The sequence below is a fragment of the Rousettus aegyptiacus genome, unplaced genomic scaffold (genome assembly GCF_014176215.1).
Source record: "Rousettus aegyptiacus isolate mRouAeg1 unplaced genomic scaffold, mRouAeg1.p scaffold_m13_p_2, whole genome shotgun sequence".
NCBI lineage: Eukaryota > Metazoa > Chordata > Mammalia > Chiroptera > Pteropodidae > Rousettus > Rousettus aegyptiacus.
Window position 1 is genome coordinate 30,484,996 of NW_023416295.1, and position 17,334 is coordinate 30,502,329.

The 17,334-nt window shown below is 37.0% G+C and overlaps 1 protein-coding gene across 3 annotated transcripts in view; it reads left to right on the plus strand.

The window, feature by feature from the left end:
* Positions 1 to 17,334, plus strand: part of HECW2 (HECT, C2 and WW domain containing E3 ubiquitin protein ligase 2) — a 320,650-nt gene that overhangs the window by 228,975 nt on the left and 74,341 nt on the right. For all 3 annotated transcript variants that reach the window (XM_036237069.1, XM_036237068.1, XM_036237070.1), the window contains one exon: positions 3,998 to 4,183. In XM_036237069.1, coding sequence (XP_036092962.1) covers positions 3,998 to 4,183 — 186 coding nt within the window. The remainder of the gene's footprint in view (positions 1 to 3,997; positions 4,184 to 17,334) is intronic.

Below are 17,334 nucleotides of genomic sequence, written 5' to 3' on the forward strand. Positions count from 1 at the left end.
GAAATTCAGTTGATCATTCAGTTGATCACTCACTCAGCTGTCAATTGTTTATTTCTTGCTAGGAAGACAAGAATCAAGCAAGAAGATTGACAAAGGCAGTTTTGGAATAGAGAAGGAGTAACTGAAAAGGATATTTTAAATCACATCAAAGGAAAACAAAACCTTGTGCTGTTTAGAGTTCATTCAGAAGGGCTCTGTCCACTACTACCAATTGCCAACTGGACTTAGCTGCTAGTGTTTACACATGACAGCTTCCCAGGTGACACCATTCTGTGCAATATCATGAGTCTGCTCTGAAGTAGGTTCTATTTGCCCTTCTCGAATCTACTTTTCTTTCAAGTAGAAAATCACAACCTTTTATTGAATCTTTTTCTAGAATATTAAAACAAAACATCAGTTCAAACACAGAAAAGGATCCTCACTCAGTTAGAACCACTAAACCCCAGAGAGAGAATAAATACTTTTTCTCGTAACTCACAGTTTTGCCAATGTCAGTTTACATGAAGACTAAACTCTTTCAATCTGATCCCACCTGTTTAGTGTTTCTCGACTCTTTGGACTACTCTCATCCTTAGCTCTGCTAGTTCTCTCACTGTAGTTCAGTATTTTTACTGCCATTGTGGCCTTCGGTTTCCAAACTCTACTTTCTGCCTTCAGGGAACCTCTTCCTCCCACCTCCCCCTATAATTTTCCTTCTCCATCCTTTCGAGTGATCAGGCCATGCTCCTTTCAGTATCCTCAGGGTTTAGAGTAGGGCTTAGCACACAATTTATCAAAGGTTATTTTTTAATTAATAGGAAGTAGGATTCTGGCCCAAGATCTTCAAAGACCTCAAAAGTAGAAAACAATTTTATTACTATCATTCATCTGTTATAACATAGGTATGGTAGGTATAATCTCTTATGCAGTCTTTTACTTCTATTTTTTATTTTTATAGTTATTTTTATTCTTCAAATCACATTTATATCCTTTGTTTGATTGGATTTGAATCCTACACACCCGTGAAGAAGGCAGGTAGTTATTATTTTTTCATCTTACAGTTCAGCAAATCGAGGCAGAGGTTAAATGACTTCTTGTTTCTGTCAATGAAGGATAGGGCTGTAACTAGAATCTTTACCACAGTTTTGTATGAACTGGAGTATAATTTCCTTTCTGAACCAAATTTCACAGAAAGGACATTTATACTCCAGTTCATATATATACATAAACTGGAATATAAATGTTTATAAATAGTGTACATATTGAATAAACATATATAAAATATATTCAAAATAGAATAAGCATGTGTATATAAACAAGTATAACTATATGCTACATGTATATACATATATAAACATCTAAATTAACATGTATACGTAAACAAACTATGTATAGTTTCTTAATAAAAATGTAGAGGTCTAGAGGGATGTTCCTGTTTGCAATAAGTGTTTTATATAACCCCTAATAGTCATGTGCATGTTATTCAGACTTGAAAAACCTATAATTCTAAAGGTTGTTTGCTAGTTACTAATGAGAGAAATCTTTCTTGCACTTAATTTACTTTGGTAGATATTTTTTGCAAAGATCACTAGAATGTGGCACTATATTACATGTCTCATTGAGTAGAGAGGAGGAAGAAGAAAGGACATAATTAATTATAAGACCAGTCTAAAGCCTCCGATGCTTAAAGAGCTGTCCAACCCCGGAGAATTACTTCAAGCCTGAGGCTTGGACGGGTTCCCTCACCTAATTATCGTTACTTCTTGCCCTAATGAAGTTCTGCTTCTTTTCTTTAGCAGAGTGAAGAGCATTTCTGGTGCTTTGGATAAAGAATCGGGATGTGGCCTATTTATTTATTTTAATCGGAGAGGGAGAAGTGAGGGGTGGGGGGCGATCAAGAGATAGACCTATTTAGAACAACAGTTAATCTAATGATTTATCTGACAGAATTATTCCACTCTAAATTGTCCCCAAAGAGACTTATTAGGGAGTATGAATTGAAAGCTCATTACCATCACCTCCACACACGTTAGTGTGATCTCAGGTCTCTAAGCTTGCAATGGCTTATGTGAAAATATGTTAGCAGCACAGAGCCAAATGCAAAAACACATGCCTTGCTGATTGTATGTTAAACTCCAAGGTAGGGTCAGCCACAGGCTAAACTATTAATTAGCTTATGTTTGTCTCTGACAAACCTTCGACCTCTTTTATTAGTCTCCTTTGCTTTCATGGTATCACCTTCTTATTCTCTCATGCTCTCTAATTGCCCAGAACCCCTGCTTAAGCCTGCTTGGTTTGGCAGTACTCTGTGCTGTGAACCTCACGATTTCTCACGGCCATCAAAACCTCCTTTTCTTCAGGTTGAAATATGACACCAAAATATTTTATTCTCGGTGTATTAAGGAACTAGTATACCAGTATTTGAGGAAAGCTCAATGTGCCCTTCCTCTCTCCCTCCCTTTTGCCTTAATAGAGAAAAAATATTTTAATGCAAAGAGAAAAGTACGTAATGATGGTGAATCAATCAGAATAACTACGTAATAGTTATTTTATGTACTTTAGGTTACATGTCAATAATGGCAAATAACACATCTCAGTGGCTTAAGCTAACAAATCTTTGTTTTACATTCCAAATTGGGCCCAGCCTGGGGAGCAGCCACCATTTCAAACTTTGCCAGTTGCTGTGCCAAAGGGAAGAAAGTTGTAGAAGGACTCACACTGGCAATGAATGTTTTGACCTGGACATGACACATTCTTGAGGGACCCTGGAAAATTAGGAGCAATGTTGATGGTCCTCATATTCGTTCGTCTTCTATTGTCGATAACTACCACAGTACTGGGCACAGCAAAGACAATGAATGTTTATTAAAATGAAGTGATTTTCAGGGATTCTGGTTTCTTTTCGATTTGGCTTTTTTTTTTTTTTTTTTTGTTGCCTTAAACTGAAATAATTAACAGAACCTATGAAGTAAAACCTGAAGGCCTCCAGATTCAGTATAGTGTCCCTGGGACACCAAAGGTAGGAGGAATACAAAGCCCTTTAAATCTATCTGAGAAGAATAGAGTTCCAGGCTTATATCACTCAGGGGCAGGTCAGTTTCATAAATATCGTATTTCTTCTGATGATTCATGGAAATAGCTTCATACAGTTATTACTTTTATATTCCTTGGTACATGATATTGTGCGGTGAATATATGTTGACTGACTTATATGTGGAAAGACCATGGCGTATGGTCAGTTTTTAGAATCTTCTTTAAGCATCAGAGATGAAGTCTGTAGCATCTTTGACAAAACAATCACTTTTTATGTGGTCGTTTAAGTGGAATTTTATTAAATGTGCACTTTGATCATATAATCCAGCCATATAAATACATAGAAACAATAGAAAGAAAAAAAAAATCAAGATATGTAGTTCAGGAAGTTCTGTCTACCATTCCATCCACTGAAAGCGTGAAATGAAGAACCTCAATCTATGTGTCTCAGTTGAACACAACTCAACTGTATGAGCAACTGAGCCCATTGCGTGTACTTCTGATATCCAAATATATGGCCAAGCATTTTTCCCTACAATTTGACTTCTAAATGTATGCTCACTGCTTCATGTGGCATTCACCCAAATAACCAGTGATCTGTACCGATGCTGGAGGGAAAACTGGCTACGTTGGGGCTCTTTGTGAGGTGGTCTGTCTCCAGCATGGTGTGACTTTGACTGTATATATGTGTGTCTGTTTGTCTAAAAGCAACTTTAGGACCTAACATCCCCTATAAAATGAGACTCCACAGCATTCTTATTCGTCAGAGACCTAGACATCATTGGCGGAGATGACCTTACTTTCTGTAGTATGTCTACATTATTTTGATCAAAATATTTTGCTGTCTGCTGTTTCCATGTGTAGGTCTAGAGTTATGTTGAAGCCTACATACCCCTAAGTAGACTAGATATACTCACGTGTAGTATACATGTTGCTTTTGCATGTCACAAGCGGTTTAACATTAGCTCTCCATACTTTTTGCCAGAGTGCCTACCGCATGTTTACAAACAACACGTGTTTGAAGCACATGATCACCAAAGTCCGGCGGGACACCCACCACTTTGAACGCTACCAGCATAACCGGGACCTTGTGGGATTCCTCAACATGTTCGCAAACAAACAGCTGGAGCTGCCGAGGGGCTGGGAAATGAAACACGATCATCAGGGAAAGGTAACACGAAGAATTACTGGGGGGAAGCTGCTGAGTGACTGGGGGCTGCCTGTGACCTTGGCACTTGGCTCTGCTCTTCAAGTGAGGGCTGAAAGCCCTTTGTGAGCTGAAACAGTCTATCTCCTGGTTTGAGTGAAACTCGGATGAGCAGGTTATTACAAACAGTTAAACTACACTATTTTGAAGTAGTGTATGCGGTGGACAGGTGTGAGGGCACTTGTTCACCAAACACTCACTTTTGCCTGGATATTCTGCTGATTAGAGGAAAGGTTTCTTAGGAAATGACACTTCCTTCTCCCTCACTAAACAGCTTGTGTTATGAGTAGTTGAATAAAAGTTGTATTGTTTGGTGAAGGTGGCTAAGAGGTTGCTAAGCAACTGCCCAAGGTGTGTCTTTGTGACGCTGCCTGGGCTTGGGCCTCAGTCTTGTTGGTTTAAAATCCTGATTTTGTTAGCACATTAAATAAGACTCATAGATTGATTAATTTATGATGAGACATATGTAGCCGTTTCTCACAGGCCAGAGTAACCACATGTGTATTTCTTCTGTAGACAGATGAAGCTGGGTTATAATCAGGAGGTTGTTAGATAAGCATGAAATCAGAATGAGAAATTTAGTAATTTTTATAAGGTGTTCCTTTATTTACTTAGCTCTTGTTTAGCTTTAACTATGAGCTATGAACTGTTTAAGCTTTTATATATTTAAGCTCTTAACAACAACTCCGTAAGGCAGTACTATTACAATTATTGGCAAGGAGCCTTGGCTCCAGAGTGGTTCAATGACTCGCCGAGTGTCACAGAGATGAGCAGTGACTGAGCTGTACTCTAACCCAGGCAGTCTGGTTTAAGGGTCCATGCTTTTAACCATGACATCATGCTCTCCAAGTAGTAACCAACCTCAGTTTCCCTGTCTGTAAAGAAACTTGAAATATGTGGCTTGTAGGAGGAGGAGGATTAAAATGATATGACATGTAAAGTAACTGTGCTTGGCTTATTCATTCAATAAATATTTATTGAGTACTTATGCAAATCACTAATAAGCCAACTACTTCATACAACTGCCATTCTCCTGGATAGAGAGGGGCAATAAACACATAAATACATAGCATACCAAGAGCCTGTTAATGCCATGATTTAAAAGAAAGCAGGCGTCTAAGGAAAGGCAGAATTGGAGACACATTTATTATAGAGTGGCTGGGGAAGGCCTCACAGACAAGGCTATACATGAATAGAGACCTGAACGAAGTGAAGAGAAAACCATATCAAAGGAAGCGCATTCAAGGTGAATGATATGTGTAAAGTACTCAGTAAATGCCATTCTCCTCCAAAGTACCCTCTGGCAATACTACCACAGGAACATCTTATTTATCCTGAACACAGCTTCCAACAATCTCATCTGAGAACCTATACACTGTCAAAATAGGTGTTACAAAGTGCATGTATTTTAATGCATGAGAGGAGCGCTCAGATTCTTATTGAAACTATTAATTTATTTTTCTGTAAATCTTTTTAATATACCTCTAATTCCCAGCCCAGAAAAGGTTAGATGTGGCAAGAATGAAAGTCAGGATAGGTGAAAAAGAATGGATTTGTGATTATGTCCCTCGACCACAGGTGAAATGGCACTGTATCAGTCAGGTGGGCATGGCAATTAAGCACTTTGAAAAAAATACTGATGGAGTTATACCTGGGTATACAAGAGCAATAGCATACCTAGAATTCAGTTCTGTTCTCAACTCATTTACCTGGTGTCATGAAGAACTCTGCTCATTAGAGAACTACGTCCAAAGAAAACCAAGTTGCTATAATGCTACATATATTTCTGCTCTATGTAGAGACTTAACTTGCTACATCTTTTTGTATCTTTAGCTAAAGGAGATTGGGAATTTGTAGTGTACCCTAGAAGTGGAGGAGACAGTCCCTTTCTGCCAGTCATAATTTGCTAGACATGCTTCAGGAAAGAGCTTATTAATAACCTCTGGACCTTGAGAAAAGTTTAAATTGCATTTAGTATACTGTTTAAGATGAGTAATGATGAATTGTTAAGAACAAGATTTGTCTCATAGCTTTTATAAAAGTGTTGATAGTTAAACAGTGGTAAACATTATCTCACCTCTGTGGGTAACACAGCTATCCATCTTATTCCTGAGGGTTTTGGACTCATCTGGGGGTTTCGACCTAAAGTTACAAGCATTGTAAAGAACCCTGAAAGTGGGCTGGTAGATAGCCAACCTCATAATCTACTGGTAGATTTGCAGATGAATGCTATTTGGTGTGCAAGGACCCCTGCCTTGTGGACAAAATGGATTATCGGACAGGCCTGCAAGCTTATCACTTTAGCGTGACCTCTCTGCTTCATGAATTAGGATTTTAACAAGATTTCTATCTAAGCGGGACACCGTAACCAAAGCAGATACACCTCCCTGTGACTTCTTCCTATCCTTTCTTTATAAGTGACTGGCTTCTGATGAACTAAAATAACTTAAAAGAACATTTGGGAGAGGCTCGCGCTATGTTGGTGTTTGGCTGCACTGCTTTTGACTGCACTTGAGAAGTCACAGCTTCATTCTCCAGGCAGTTAATAGGTTTTCTTCCATGCCCTGAAATTTTAGCCTCCTTTTATTTATTTATTTATTTGTTTGTTTGTTTGTTTGTTTGTTTATGCCTATAGCACCTGGTCTTCCTAGGTGGTCTTTCATCCAAGTACTAATCAGGCTCGACCCTGCTTAGCTTCCAAGATCCCACATAAGGCTTGTTCAGGGTGGCATGGCCATAGACCATGGATCATTTCTCCACTGGGGCACAAATGCAGGACCTTTTGCATGTAAAGCAGATGTGTTAACTGCTACACTATGGAACTATGTCCTAGCTTCCCTTTTATCAATGAATTGCTTTGCTTCCTGAACATTTAAAGGGGATAACTTTTTTTTTATTTACTATAATAATAAAAGCTTTTAAATATTACTAAGTTATTTTCTACAATGATGACTAATTTAATGTAGCATTATGTAACATGTAACAGACTATGTACTAGATACTGTTATAAAGTTCCTTTCATGCTCATAGCAGCCTTGTAGATAGCTGCTAGGTTTATTCACATTTCATAGAAGAAACTGAGGCACAGCATAGTTAAATGAATTGACCAGCATCCCACAGTTAGCAAGCAATAGAATTGAATTTGAACCCAAGCAGTCTAGCTCCAGAGTCTGTGCTCTTATACTGCCTTTCTTCAGTGAGTCAGGTGAATGGATATCTTCAGCAATTATAATGAAGGTAGTAAAAGGTGCTGTGGAGAAAGCAGGGGCTTTCAGACATATCCTAGAAGGGCAGTGTATTGGGTGGGTTGCTCCTAACTCTCCAGATGTAAGTGATCGGTCCTTTCTTGAAAACCACATAATTTCACTTGCATGGTTCCATGACATCTGTCCCCATCTGTCTCATGGTATAGTTCTTCCCAAACAGATGATCCCCTTCTTGGGAATTACTATATTTATTTTTTAATTACTCCCTTTTTTCTCCCAGTGCCTTTCCCATAGAAGGTGCTCAGAACAAGTTTAATGAATGACTGAAACTTGTCACCAGTAGTTTCACTGTTATTCAATAATCTTTGCTTTGGACAAACGAAGAGGCTGCCAGCCTCCCTCCCCACTCCAACTCTCTCTTCCTGTGTTCTCACCAGAAGTAGCACCTAGATTTGCCCCATTTGTCTTCACTTAAAGTTATCCTGGATTTTTCACATTACGTGTTTGAACAAGGTAGTGATTATGCTTGCACTTTAGCTGTCTTCAATTTTTTCTAATTACTTAAGGCCAAGGGTTTAAATTGGGTGAGATTTCACAGGATTCTAGATCTGGTATGCTCTTTTGGGGAGTTTTAGGGTGAAAAACATCCTTGACTCACATAGAAGAAGTAAAATTGTTTAAAATTAACCATTAATTAAAGAATAAGAACAGAATATTGGTCCTTGCTAGGTAAGATGGTGATGACGATGGTGACAATGATAATGATGATACCTGTATTTACTCAACTCGTACTATGTGCCAGGCACTGTATTAGGTACTTTTCCATGGATTATCATATTTACACTTCATGGCACTTTATGAGTTGGGTATTATTATTATTATTATTATTATCCACATTTTACTGAAATTTAGAGATATTAAATGATGTGAGTATTAGCAAGTAAGGAAGGAATCCAGGATTCAGACTCTAGTAGTGTGACTCTTAAGCACTGCATTGTACTGGGAGGGATTCCCTTTGGAAATGAGAGATGCTTTATCATCCCAAGGAAGAAGAGTGTCAGGCCAGATGCTGAGATTACTGGTATCCTTCAAGGCTGAATGACATGTAAAGGTATTGATTACATCACGGGTGCTCTGGCAAAGACCGTATCACCAGAAACACATACTTGGCTTCGTACTTAAATACTACAGAGTCTTTATGGTATTCTTATATGCTAAGGGCACATGGAGTTCACACATATTGTTGTCTTATTAGATGCCAGGCTAAGGATATTATATTAGTTCATTTAATTTTCACAATAATCCTATGGAATAGCTTTTATTATAGATGGAAAAAAAAAAACAAAGCTCAAAGAATTTAAGTGTGCAAGTAAACTCTTAGATATAAATCCATCTTTATTCAAAACCTGTAAGACTTTTTCTAGGCAATGTTAGTCTAGAACTCACTGGCCACTAACCACCTAACTAATTTGAAATAATGTCATTTAAATTTACTGGGTCCGAGTTTCCTTATCTCTACAAATGAGTGAGTTGATTATCTTTTCATGTGCTTATTGGCCATTTGTAAATCTTCCTTGGAAAAATGTGTGTTCAAAGTCTTTGCCCATTGAGTTATTTATTTGTTTTACTGAGTCGTAAGAGTTTTTAATATTTTTTGAATATTAGTTCCTTATCAGATATATGCTTTGCAAATATTTTCTCCTGTCCTGTTAATTGTTTTTCACTGTCTTGATGGTATTTTTTACAGCGCAAAAATTTAATTTTGATGTAGCCCAGTTAATTTGTATTTCCTTTTGTAGCTTGCGCTTTTGAAGTTATTTCTAAGAAAGCATTATCTAACTCAAGAGCTCAAAGATTTACCCCTGTGTTTTCTTCTAAATTTTATAGTTTTCTAAGATTCATTTTGAGTTAATTTTTTTGTATGGTGTGAGGTAGGGGATTCAACTTCTTTTTTTTTGCCTGTGGATATCCAGTTGCCCCAACACATTTGTTAAAGACTATTCTTTCCCATTAATCTTATTAGTTGTTAAGAAATCCAAATCAAAGGCACAGTGGACTGATTTAATTAGCCATAAAACAAAACAAAACAAAACAGTAGAAAATGGTAAATGTTTGCAAGGACATGGAGAAATTGGAAGCCTCATATATTGCTGGTGGTAATATAGAGCAGCCGCTTGGAAATGGTTTGACAGTTCCTTTAAAAAAAATGTTATACAAAGAGTTGCCATGCTCCAGCAATTTCATAAATAGGCATATATACAAGAGAAATGAAAATATATTTCCACACAGAAACATGTACACAAATGCTCACAGTAGCATTGTTCATAATAGCCAAAGGGTAGAAACAACCCAAATGTCCATTAACTGGTAAATGGATAAATGTGATAGATTCATACAATGGAATGATATTTGACAATACAAAGGAATGAGGTACTGATACACCATAGAGGAACCTTAAAGATATTCAGAGTGAAAAAAAACTAGTCACAAAAATCACATATTATATGATTCCTTTTATTTGAAATGTCCGGAATAGACAAATCTATAGAGATGTGAAGTAGATTTGTGGTTTCTTTGTGTTACACAGGAACTGGGGAATAAATGCTAATGAATATAGAGTTTCTTGGAGGGTGGGGGTGTTCTAAAATTATGGTGACGGTTGCACGACCCTGTGTATAAACTATGAAACAATGAATTGGGTGAATTGTGTAGTATCTAAATTACATCTCAATAAAGCTGTTTAAAAAATTAATAGGTGAGATAAGAGGAAGGTCAGGATTCCCTTTTTAGCTCCTAGATTCCATAGATCTCTGATTCTTCAGTCTTGAAGTTTGAACAATATGGTTCCCAACTGGATTTGCTATCAAATATGTAATACTTTTGGCTTTTAATTACATTTGGAAAGGTCCCGTTCATAATTCGACAGTGTGTTTTAATCACTATTTTGTTCCATTACTTGACTTCCTTAATTATTTTGATTCTGTAATAGTGGGACTGGCAATTAAGCCAGGCTTTATTTCATGCAGGATCTTCCTTATGAGACTGTGATCAACATCTGTGTATATTTGTTGAGTCGAAGGCCTAGAATTTTCACCTAACATAGAGGACACATTTGACTTGCCTTATTTTGAAATAAAACATGTAAGCAAAGAAAATGGCCCCATACAGAAAAATTTTTCAGCTTGCTTCTTATTGTAATATTTTTTTAAATTTTTGTACACTCTCAGGAGTATGAAAATCAAGGATAATTTGGATTCTGGGTTACAGTGTTGATATAGACTACATTTTTATAAGAAATAGCATCTGTAGTATTAAAATGTGAGTTTAAAATGCTTATGGTTCTTGGCTGGGTTTGATCATTAGTATGTGCTCATGGGGATAATGTATCTGGAAGACGAATATGAACTTTAATAAAGAAAACCAAATGTTATTTAACTTAGGAGCCTCTCTCTCTCTCTCTCTCTCTCTCTCTCTCTCCCTCTGCTTCTTCTTCCCTCCCCTCCCCTTTTCTCCTTTTCCTTCCTTCCTTCCTTCCTTCCTTCCTTCCTTCCTTCCTTCCTTCCTTCCTTTCTTTCACGCCATTATTAATTGGATGAATTTGAGAAAATAATGTTGCAGTGGTGTCAGGATTTCTAGATCCATCACTATCTGATCTGACCTCTGTGAACCTCAGTTTTTTCTACAGTGAGGGTTAGTAACCTTTCTGGTTCCTGGAGCTATAGTTAGCATCAACTTCAATAACAGTGGGGTTACAAATGGAAGAAAAACTATTAGTGCTATAATTATCACAACTTACTCAGTAATTGACTTAATATGATTTGAGTTATGGTGTAAAAGACAACAGCTGTACAATTTTAAAGTTATACAGGTTTATAGTTTAGTTTGGGAAAAGCAAAGGCATGGAATATACAAAATATCTACAAAATAAAATAGGCTATTTTATTTTATTTTATTTTATATTTTATTTATTTTTAGTCAGGAATTATTGCTACCCAGCTTACCAAAATCTTGATTTGAATGGTTGGGTGGAAATAAGGATATATAAAAAACAATAACTAAAGAGTTTCATCTAGTTAGAATTTTGCGAAAGTGTTAATTTGTTGTTAATGGCTAAATCCTTACTCTAATGAGAGAGACATAATGGTTTTATAAAGGATATACTGTAGGATTAGCAAATGTCCTATTCTTCTTAATGAACTGCTGATCTCCATTAATCATGGAGATCCATGGCTTTTTCAAAGCAGACATCCTTCTGTTGTCTTATTCTTCGTTATCCATGTTGTTAATAACACCACAGGATAGTCCCTGCTCAAATATTTGCTCCTGCCTTAAAACTATATAACAACCCAGAGTGGCCTCTGGTTCTTTACCACGAGTGCTCTCGTTGTGATCATTCTGGTAGGTTTGTTCCCTGCTGGATCAGTGGCCTCCTGCTCCGGTGGTTACATTCTCTATCAGCCACGGTCACGGAAGTAGAGTTTTTAAAACATGCTTAGCAGGATCATTTCCTCCTAAGAAGGGGACCTGAAAACAGATCTAGACGTTTGCAAAGCATCATGTACTTCCTTTGTAAAGCCATTAAGCACCCCTCCTCAGACTGTCTCACCCTTAGGCCTCTAATTTGGAATGTGCATCGTGCACTGGCACAGGGTCTGCAAGGGTCCAGTGCAGATTGGCTTAGTTCTGGTCTGCAGTACTGGGGAAGTTTTCATAGCAAACTGAACCGATTTGAATTGAACTTTGAATGATGAGTTGGATTTTAATAAAAAAGATTATGGAAAAGAGAGAATGAAGGATGAGGAGGAAAAACACCCAACCTAAAGGCGAAGAGACAGGAACACACCACATAGATGTGTTTGGTTCCCTGGAATAAGTTATGGGCTAATTTTGAGAGACTCTACATAAGACACACACACACACACACACACACACACACACACACACACACACACACACCCTGCTGTGACGTAAGTTTCTATCCAAATCCTGGCCACTGAAGGCCCTAGAAGAGACTATGTTTCAGTTCGAATCTGAAGGCCAGAAAACACCAGTGTCCTACTTCCCTGTCCTCAGCCCTTTTCTTCCGTTCATGTCCTTGATTAATGGGATAAGTTGCACCTACATTAGGGTAGGCAGTCTGCTTAACCAGTCTGCTGATTTGAATGTTAATCTCATCCAGAAACACACACCAGACACATCCTGAATAATATACGGCCAAATGTTTTGGGTACCCCGTGAACCAATAAAGTTGACACATAAAATTAACCATCACAGACCCTCATCAAGGAAGTAAAGTCAGTGGAAACTTCATCGCAGAGGGTTAAGGATAACAGAGAGAGTGATGCAAAACGACACAGATAATTAGAAAAATATTGTGGTTTGTTATTTCTTAAGCTTACATGATTGGTTATAATTTGGTTTAATTTTTAGAAAAAGTGTTATTTTTGATTCCCCTTTCGGATTTTAAGTATGGAATAACTTTTTTTTTTTTTTCCTGTCTCTTTATTTTATACTCTCAAACAATATTAACAGGGGGTGTTTTCCCCAGATCTTTCTCCTTGGGCCTAAATTAAAATACTAAGAAACTTTGAGCTTTAAAAATGACATATGATTAACTTCATGTTTTCTTTTTTAATAAAAATGAAAATGGTAACCATTTCCATATTTAAAATGAGGTGCCCTTTCCCATAGTTTCTTATGTTTTTCCTTAAAAAAATCTTACGCTATCCTATCGCCCAGCTAAACTAACATCCATTTCTATATCCAAACTTTGTAACTCTAGGGGTTTGTGACTTTGGATGTCAGATCGGGGGTCTTGGTGACCATGGCAAGTGGCAGTTATGGTTATGAGGATAGATTTTTAGGAGAGAACAAATGTTTGTACAGTGAAAGTTACCACAGTCTGAGCCTACTTGAGGATTCTCATTTACCAGACCCTGATAGCTTGTGTGGCTGCAGAAGTTGCGCCAGTGATGACATAGACTCTCATTTCAATCCCCAATGAAGTTGATGGCACAATTTATTGGGTCAGGTTCATCTCAATGAGTAAAATGCAACTTATTTTTTAGAGGTCTCTAGTGAATACCAAAAGTCGCTTAGCAAGGTAAGTTCTGTACTTTGAAAAATAGAGTTTGTTTTTTTTTTTTTTTTTTTGGTCAGTTTGATCACTACATTTATTATTTTTGCGGCACATCTCTTTAACTGCTTTGAAACAAGTAAAATTTCTTTGAGGTGGTTACTTGGTTTAATCACTTCAAGTTACACAGCAACCCAGGTGGAGATGGAACTAAATTCTAAAGGTATACACATAGCACATAGTTTTTAGACAATCTCTTGCTCATTTTTAAGGTAGTAAAATGGTGTTAGATTTTTTTAAATGGCATAAATACAGACAGAAGGCAAATGTAAAGAATCTTTCTTCAGCAGTGTACCTTTCTGAATGAGAGTACAGAACAGTGGTTTTGTGAATGTATTTCTAAATAGAAAGCTAGATCTACGCAATCTTGAAGGAATTCCTCAAGTATGGAGATGGACTTTATCTTATTTTAAACAGTTGCCTTCATGACCTGCATTGTATCTTTTAAAAAATATATAATATGCTACTTTAAAATTTCATAGCAACGGTCTTCTACTCTACCTAATATGGGCTGATTCGTAGAACTATTCTGTCTTCTATAGCGATGTGCTGATATATGTTTAACGAGCTCTCCAGGGGCGGTATGAAGGAGGGCTGATTTGTAGCGTTTGCCATTCTCCACGGTATAAATTCTCCCGCCATAGCCAGTTTCAGGCTGCCAGCATCAACGTCAGCCAGCTCACATATTACTTTAAAATTTCTTAAAATTTTTCTCATGAGCCAATATAAGCCACCCCCAGGGCATTACTGGCTTATCTCTAATATTTCTAAAACCTAAATATGTCCATTCTCAACATATAAACTCTCTCTCCTTTAGCTAACCTTTTACATCTGAAGTGTTAGGGGATGTACTTATCCACATCTAACCAACCAGCTGTTTCCAGAACTCTAGCCCAAGTACCCATGATTCCTGTTTTCTCTCCTAGCAACTTTAGACCTCTAAATAACCTTCTTTAACTTTTGTGTGACTGATAAAGATGTCATGAAATATTTGGGAGCACTACCTCCTTCTAATGAACCAAGTGGTAGAAAATGTAAGCATAACCATTACCATTTTTTTTTATAATGAACGGTATCATTTAGCCTTTTTGATCTCTGCTGTTGGTAACAAGGTTCTGTTTGGGATATAATATAGAGAAAATAATAACATATAATTTTTTATAATTAGAGAAATACTAGGGAAGGAGCCAGGAGCTGAGAAGAAATTTGTATGTTGGAAGAGAGAGAATGTGTGAGTAAATACAACCTTTATAAAAATTAAAGTAGATTATAATGAACTTTTTTGAGCATTTCTAAGACTTTATACATTTGAGAAGCTGGAGTTAGAACAGATTCATTACACAGTACTTCTAACTTATAAATCGTTCTTTTTTCATTGCTTCCATAGCTGTTTAGAAAAAGAAAGATAGATCTGATGTTCTGTCTTTCTGTAGCGTAGTTACAAGTGCTTTTTGTTTTATTTTGTTTATGTGGTCTTTTAATATGGATTTCTGGTTTGGCAGAATGTTAACTGGAAACAATTTCAAACTTCTGTAACTTAGATTTGTTGTGTTTGAGGTTGGTATTTCTTCACAAATACTGATGGCTTTTTCTTTTCTTAAAATAATAGAAGTTTTTTTTTTTTTTTTTAAAAAAAAAAAAAAAAAAGAATTGTGTAAAGAGAGAAGTGTGTTTTGTTTGGCCTTGCTAAAATACCACTTGGCTCCAGCCAGCCCATATTTCCTGACTGTGACCATGCCCCAAAGCAGTGAAAGGATAGAAGTTTTTAACACACACCGAGATTTAAGTGTGTGTGTTTGCATTCCTTTCAGTTTTTAACTGTGCTATTAGTCTTAGTTGGACCAGCACTGTGAAGCTTGAGTGAATTTCCTTAATGAAACTTAACAGTAGGGAATTGATGTTCAAATTTGCTTTGCTAGTGGCTAATCTGAAAAACAGACTCATTTTTTTTTTTTTGATGCAGTTGCTTTTTTTCATGGCTTCTACATTCTTAACATGCTGTTTATCTAGACAGTATTTATTAACACATTATATACTTTCATAAATAAAGTCAGGCTATTCAAAAATAGTGACATAAAAAATGACCCAAATTTTTTTATAAAGAGTATTAGGTCAACTTCATTACTGGCTTGAACTAGTTGGGATATCCTGTGGGAAAGTGATCTACTTCCCTGACATAATTGAATTGTGCATCAGAAATAGAAATAGCAAGCCTAAAATCTGCACAGTAATTTTTTTATGTTTCCTTTCCGTTTTAAAGTAGAATACATTTTTCACAACTCAACGGTGACCTGATTGGTCCCCTCTATGTAGACAAAGCAAAGCACCAGGAAAACCTGTCTAAGGTCACACGGTGTTCAGAGCAGAGCTAAAATGCATGCTGAGGAATTACTGCTTTGTGCCACATTCTGTTAGTGCTGTAGCTATGTGGCTTTGATAAAGGTCTGAATTGAGCCCTTTCTTCCCTGGTACTTGGCAGACTTAAATAGCATGTGTAAACAATATACACATTCCATTTGACTCTGAAACTGAACCCCTTGTGGGATACAAGTAGCACCTACTCCACACCCACAGCCATGCCTCCAACAAGTTCACGATGCGAATTGTGCACAGTATGGACAGTTTGCTGTCTGACAGCAGTCTTTTCAGCACTGAAACGGTGGTGAGGCCCAGCACTGTGAGTAGCTGTTATTGTCAGCCTAATTCAATAAATAATTAGATGCTTTTCTAAAATCAAGTACTGTGTTGGATGTGTAGAGAGCAGGAAGAACATAAAAGGGAAAAGATGGCAGGTAAGAAGCAGAATGGAAAAAAAAAAGAGAAGATATGTGAAAAGGAGAGAGAGAAGAAAGAGGTACTGCTCAATGGACTTTGGAGTCAGACAGAAAGGCAAGTTCGCATCCCAGCTTTAAAGGTTCCCAACTATACATGTCACTTAAATCAAGAACTGTTACACATTTGTATTAAAGGTGAATGATAACAAGATATCATCATTTATCAAATAATAATCTTTATTTATAATAGTGATTGCTGGCTTATGTGTTCTTCTGTACTTTTAATTTTAGAAAGCCCACATTTCATCTGCCATGCCGAGACTTCAGTTTATCAGTTAGGATCTGGTTTGGCTGTATTGTAACAGACACACACAAAGTTTAATATACAAGATTTTATTCTCTCAAATAAAGAATTTAAGAGACAGGACGACTATGGCTTTTAAGGTGGTTCCTCAAGTAGTGAGATCCCTGGTTCCTTCCAGTTCTTTGCTCAGTCATTCTTCATCTTCGTAGTTCACTATGGCTGCTGGAGCTCCAGCAATTACATCTGTGTTTTGGGGAGCAAAATGGATGAAGAATAGAAGGATTTTTTTTTTTTTAGTTTTTATTTTAATTCATTTAAAGTATATAGTACATTGGTTAGACATCTATATAGTTTGTAAAACGTTCCCCCTGCCCAATTATTCCCTCCCTCCCCGGACCCTCCACCTAGCCAATGTATTAATGCTAACTGCATTCCCTATGCTGTGCTCCCCATCCCCATGTCCATCCATCGGCTACTAATTTGTACTTCTTTAAGCCCATTCTCCCAGCCCCCAAAACTCCCCTCCCCTCTGTCCTTCACCAAATTGTCCACTATATTTGTGAGTCTGTTTTTTATTAGTTTGTCCTTTTTATTCCTTAGATTCCACATATTAAGTGAAATCATATAGTGTTTATCTTTCCCTGTCTGACTTAAATACCTTCTAGGTCCATCAAAGCAGTATGTTTTTCCATCCC